General features: G+C 62.4%; 1 protein-coding gene across 1 annotated transcript in view; it reads right to left on the reverse strand.

Moving 5' to 3' along the window:
- The window catches only part of SYNPO (synaptopodin), a 14,074-nt gene that overhangs the window by 4,022 nt on the left and 3,631 nt on the right, over window positions 1-6,421 (reverse strand). Inside the window, exon 2 of the mRNA XM_019473796.1 lies at window positions 12-144. Within this exon, the coding sequence (XP_019329341.1) occupies window positions 12-144 (133 nt within the window). The remainder of the gene's footprint in view (window positions 1-11; window positions 145-6,421) is intronic.

Genomic DNA, 6,421 nt, shown 5'->3' on the forward strand with positions numbered 1-6,421 from the left:
CAAGGCGGTGCGTGCGGCGGTGGAAGAGCAGGACGCCCTTGGAGCTGGGGCCAGGCACCGTGGTGAGCTGCGCTGCAATCCGCCGGCTCCGCGCCTTCGCCTCCTTCAGCTCCTTCTCAGAGAGGCTGGCGCTGCGGGAGAGACCTGGGCAGAGAGGAGAGGAGGGGTTAGGGGGGCTCAGCGGGGACATGGGATCCCAGCCTGCCCCGTCCAGGACCGGCAGCCCTTCCTCCAGGTATCCCTCAGCATCCCAACCCCTTCTCCAGCAGCTGGGGGAAGGCTGGAGGGATGCTCCGGGGCTGGAGTACACGGAGGGGATGTCATAGTGCAGGGGTGATGGGGACCTAGCACGGCCCCTGCCGAGACGCTGAACTGCACCTCTGCACGCCAGGTGGACAGATGGCAAAGCCCAGGGGACGCCCAGGGGCACTCAGGACCTTTCCTCCTGTCCCGCCACAGTGATCATACAGGAAAGGAATTTCTCCAAGGGCTTCGGCAGGTCTCAGGTTGCAGCTCACATGGTTTTGGCCCCTGGCTCGAAGAGGCAGCGGGCAGTGAAGGGGCCAGCGCATGTCCCCCGGCCCCTCGCCCCAAATGCCGGCACGCTCAGCTCCGAGCGGGCAGGAAAGCAAATCCAGCATCAGCGGGGACATGCCAGCCCACCATAACCTCATGGCAAGTCCAGTGGCCAGGCCCCATCTAGGGACTGATTTATGGAGCAACACGAGATGGCAGCAGCCGACAGAAGCTGTGCAGATCCCGACCCGCCGGACACAACCACAGCCTGCAGCAAGGCACCAACCTCACGCCTTGGGAGCCTACACAAATGCTAAAAGCGAAGTGCTAAAAGACTGGCGAAAGCCCCGCGGCGAGTGGCCGGAGTGCCGCTGCACTTCTCGTGTGCTGGCCAAAAGGTCAGGGCGCCAGCCCTTCCCAAAGGCCAAAAGGATGTGGAGCTGCCGGGAACGCATTTTCTCGGGGTGAGCAATTTCCTACGAGCGCGCCCTGAAGTGCCTGCGGGAAGGGCAGCGTCCCCAGCCCCGCCAAGGCCACTGCTCGGGGACAGACACCGGTGCGGAGCATCAGCATCACCCCAGCACCCACCAAGGGTGCAGCCCCCTCCCCAAAGGCGCTGCCGGGATGGCTGTGATGGGGTGTCCCTGCTCTGGCCCCGACAGGGAGGCGGGCAGCCAGGGCCACCCACCCCAAGCCCCACTCTGGACGCCGAGAGCACCCGCTCCCCTTCCCTTCCTTTCCCATCCCTTCCTTCATGTGTTTCTCATTTTCTTGCCTTCTGTGCCGCTTGGGAGCCTTCCAGGATATTTTCAGCAGTGGCTCAGCCTACCAGCAAGGGAAGGGATGAATGACTAAGCCAAATCCTTCCAGCGAGCCCACGGTGAAGCAGGAGGGCTGCTGCAAGCTGGGCATCTCCTCTTCCTTACCCTTCATCCCTCCCGCCTCCCTCAGCACCCAGCAAGTCCCTGCCCTGGCCCCAGCACTCCCAAGGCGTGCAGGATGGCCCTGCCTCCCCGGAGGGGCTGGATAGGAGGAGGAGGAAGGTGGATGAAGCCTTCGGGCTGCCCAACAGGAGGGTTTTGGCTGGGCACGGGGGAGAGGAGGCAGAGATGCCAGTGGAAACTCTCCTGGAGACGAGGAGCCCATCCGCAGCAGCGACGTCGGCGGCCAACATCTCCCCCAGTTAGCGCCCGGCATTGTTTAACGCCCCATTTCTATTTGCTTTGGCGGCGGCACAGAGCGGGGCCGCGGTTTCCTCCGGCCGGGCTGGCTGGAGGGTGGCCAGCACCGCGGCTCCCGCTCCACGGGGTCGCCCTCACCGCCTTTATCTCCGAAACGGAGGAGAAATACGGCCAAGGAACCATTGAGAAATAAGCCACAGGCTCCAGATGTCTGCGAAATTCGTGCTCTGAGACGAACATCCCTGCTTCCTCGGAGGCCGAGGCCGCCTAAGAAGCCGAGCTCTCGGTGGAGCCATTTCGCAGCCTCTCGCTCTTGCTACTGCCTTTTAACAGCAACTGAGGGGCCTTGGGGGATCTCCTCCGTGCTGGAGGGATGACTCAGCTCTTGGCCAGCCCGTTCCTGCTTGGACTAGCCACCGGATACACTCCCGCGTAGCCGGGACCAGCGCCTGGAGTTGTCCCCCGGGATTTTGCCCCCAGGTATCCCCATCCCTTGCCACCGCCCCAGACACAGACATCCCTCCGGGCCATGGGGTGCTGCCGGGTGGGAGCCCCCCACCTGAAATCCCCCGCCTGGCATCTGCTCCCATGATCACCTTGCAGCCCCCCATCCCCTACGTGCTTCCAGCGGCCCCTCTGCCCCTGCCCACCTCATACCTGCCATTCCCGGGCTGCTCCACCCGAGCCCACTGGAAATGAATCCCTCAGGATACTCATGGGGATGTGGGGGGGGTAATAATTGCTCTTCACATCCAATTTTTATTGCATGGATGGAGAGCACCGAAGCCTCCGGTAGGCCAGAGAAAATTGCAGAGAACAACCCTGTACACCGCCCTGCTTGCACAGCCGCACACAGCCCAGAGGACGGATGGACGGACAGACGGACCCTGCAGCTCTGCAACCCAGCTCTGCAGGCACCGCTGCAAATGTGGCTCATCATCGCTCAACCCGGGGTGACAGCCCATCCCCAGCTGAAGGGCAGGGACCCCCTCCCTCCCTCCTCCCCTCCAGTCTGAGCCGTAGGATGAGGTTATTTGACCGGGTGCGAGAGCCTTTAGCCATCTACCGTGGTGGCCAGAGGGACCCCCATCACCCGGGTGGGTCTTGCACCCCTCACTCCCCTCCCGGCCGCAGGGAACATCCCTTCATCCTTCCCCGTCCATCCCCTGCCAGCTGGGGAGCCTCGGGCAGGATCTGGCTGGGTGCTTCCCACGGACAGACGGACCCTGCAGCTCTGCAACCCAGCTCTGCAGGCACCGCTGCAAATGTGGCTCATCATCGCTCAACCCGGGGTGACAGCCCATCCCCAGCTGAAGGGCAGGGACCCCCTCCCTCCCTCCTCCCCTCCAGTCTGAGCCGTAGGATGAGGTTATTTGACCGGGTGCGAGAGCCTTTAGCCATCTACCGTGGTGGCCAGAGGGACCCCCATCACCCGGGTGGGTCCTGCACCCCTCACTCCCCTCCCGGCCGCAGGGAACATCCCTTCATCCTTCCCCGTCCATCCCCTGCCAGCTGGGGAGCCTCGGGCAGGATCTGGCTGGGTGCTTCCCCCCGGCCCCAGGCAGGCGGGGGGGAGCTCAATGTGCTGAAAATGTCCAGGTGCTGGGGAGGAGGAGGAGGGGTGCAGGGCTGAAGGCAGCCCGAGCAGCGCGGGGAGGAGGTGAAAGCAAAACTATGCGCAGCCGAGGGCGCCCAGGGCTCGCACGGCACTGGAAACCGGCTTCCGCCCATTAACGGGAGTCCAGTCCAAAATCCGAAGGGTGACAGGCTCTTCTCGCGCTCTTCCACTCTTCCTTCCTTCCTTCCTTCCCACGCCACGCACTGGCTCGCCACCACGCTGCCCTTCGGGAAGGAAACGTCTCCCCTCTCCAAAAGTCCCAGCTTCTTCCAAGAACAATGACTCCAGCCCCGCCAGCCCTCCCCACTGCCACGTCCCCGTGTTGGGGGGGTCCCCTGGCAGCCCCCAGCCCTGCGGTCCCGGGATGCCGGGGAAGGAGATGCTCCCTGTGCCCCACAGGATCGCTGGACTCCCGGCGCACGCGAGCAGCCGGCCAACAGCCCCCAAGTGCTATTTCGGTGAAATGCACTTCAGCTCCAGCCAGAGGAGCCTATAGATCTCTATCTATATATTTATATAGGCACTTGCTCCGTAGGTTTCCCGTTGCTCCAGGGGTTACTTCCAGCAACGTCCCCCAAGTGCAGGGCTTAACAGCTTCTTACCGAGCTGTCAGTCATTCTTCCCGCAGCACGTACTGTGCTCTCTCCTCCAGAGCGAGGATGACAAGGGTGATGAAAGGCATTTTTGTTGCTATCCCCTCCTGGCCAGATGGGAAAGAAAAAATTTCCTTCCAGCTCAGCTTTCCATGCAAAGGATGGGTCCCCCCGCACAGCGCTACTGCAGAGCATCTGAAGTCCAGCCAGCAAAGGCTGGAGTCACCATCTGACCCCAAATGATGGTGAAGGATGTATCAGACCCTGCTTGTGGCCTGCCCTGCCCTGCCACCGGCTCCAAAAGCTGGAAGGAGATGAGGATTTGGCCCCAAATTGCAGGGAGGCGAGATACCCCAGGGCTCTCTGAGCCAACAGATTCAGTGGAAGTCGCTGGTCTTGATGTGGCCGGGATGTCACATGAAGAAAACCAGCGACTTGGAAGCTGCCACCTTGCAGGTCTGGGTGGCTGCGAGCACCGGGCGTGCCGGTGAGTCCTTGTACGGAGAAGCCAAGCGGTATCGGAGTCCCAGTGGGGCCGGTGGGATGCAACAGGCCATGTGAAATCTTGGACTCAAGGCCGGCAGGTGACTCCAAAATCTCTCCCGAGCCTGCTCCTGGTTTGGATGCTTGGCCATCCCAACGCTGCAGCCCACCGTGGCCAGCTCGCAGGAGGATGCTCAGCATGTCCCACCAGACCACCCACCGGCCCCAGGGCTCTCCAGGGCCAGGCAGAGCACGGACCAGAAACCCCAAATCCACCTTTGCACAGCGCAGCAGCCGCCATCCATAGCCAGCAGGCGCTCTTCCCCCTCTCCGAACACTTCTTGGGCTGCTGTGGGTCAACCCAAATGGTGCCTTTTGCTGGCAAAATCCCACCGGCAAAACCAAGTATTAAACCAAGACAAACCCCATCTCCAGAGGGACACACGACAACACCGTACCACCTCCCTGCCACGAACCCGACGCACATCTACAGCCGGGCGGTGCTGGGGAGGGGGAATCCAGTGTTTTCACCCAAACATTGAGGGCTTTGGACACCGAGGTAATGTAAGCAGGTTTTTTGGCAGAGAAGCCAACTGGCCTTTTGCCCCAACTACAGCTGTGCAGGATTTTTTACAATGCACACTAACTCACACACATTTAAGTCTGCGCTTCCCTCCAGCTCCCAGAGTTATCCCAAATAATCTGCTGCTACGAAAAAATGGAGGGTAGCACAGACAGGCAGTCGAGCTAGCTAGAAACAGATATGATTCAAACAGGGATAAAAATATGACAATTTTCTGCCTCGTTCCCAGCTGCCAACCCTCCTATACCCCAGATATAAAACCTCCATGAAGTTTTTAACCATGCTGGCCCTGCAGACCCGAAAAGCCCCGGCTCAAGCGGTGGGTGCTGTGGTGGGAGCAACCTCGCCTGCCTGGCAGGGCACACCGTGCTGGGCCTCCCCTCTCGGATGCCTTTGCCAGTGACAAAATCTGGCACAGCGAGAAAATTCGATGCGCTTGCAAGTTTTCCCTGTGCTCTGTTCACAAGGGCTTTGCTGGATTTGGAGCTGTTTGCCTCCCAACGCTCCTCCCGGCTCGCAACCGTGCCCCAGCCTTGCCTGGCGTTCAGCATCCAAATCCTGCGGAAAATGGCCCGGCAGTCTCCAAGCACCAAGCCCTGGGGCGCCCATCTGCCACCCGGGGGGAGGAGGAAAAGGGGCAGGGGGGATTTTGCTCATTAATTAGGGACTGGCTGCCCCTGCCCCAGCCCGGCTTTCCCGGGGCACGCCAAGCCGAGGGGATGCAGCGAGCAGCCCCAGCTCCTGCGTGCATCCACGCCGGGGAAGAAGAGGCTGCTGCTACCGCAAAAGTGGAGGCAGCGCCTTCCCCCAGTCAGGCAAAATTAAGCTTTTAGCTTTGCAAAAGGAGGCTGGAGCTGGGCAGACCTCCTCCAAGCTGCACTGACATCCATCCGCCTGGCATGCAGCAGAGCCAGCCCATCCCATGGCCGGGTACCACGGGGACCCCATCCCGCCTGGCAGGTGAGTCCCAGCCCCCCTACGCCCGCCAGTGCTCGGACTCGTCAGGACACATCCCAGGCTGCTGGGGCCCCGGTGACAGCCCCGCAGGGCTGGTGCCAAAAAGCCCCGCCAGTGCCATGAGCCAAGCCAGAGGCGCTGGCCTGGCGAGAGAAGGTCACCTGGCTCGGCTCGGCCCCGTTGGATGGACAGAGCGGGGAGGGGAGAGGGATGAAACGGGGCCTTTGCCTGTCCCTTGCACAACCCGTAAGGGATCCATCCCGCCGGCTGCCAAGCCGGAGGGACAGACCTCGTGTCTCCAGCACGGGGTGGCACGGCCAGGGGAGGGGACACGTCCCGGCCGGGGAGGGACAGGGGACATTGCCATTCTGCAGAGCTGGGAGGTGCGACCCTGCCGAACCCCGGGGGGGCCCCCACGTCCCCCCGCTGTGCCTCCCACGCCCCGTGCCGGAGCCTCGGGTGTGGGCACAGGGAACCGACACCCGCCCGG

Source organism: Aptenodytes forsteri, unplaced genomic scaffold, assembly GCF_000699145.1.
Source record: "Aptenodytes forsteri isolate BGI_AS27 unplaced genomic scaffold, ASM69914v1 Scaffold54, whole genome shotgun sequence".
NCBI lineage: Eukaryota > Metazoa > Chordata > Aves > Sphenisciformes > Spheniscidae > Aptenodytes > Aptenodytes forsteri.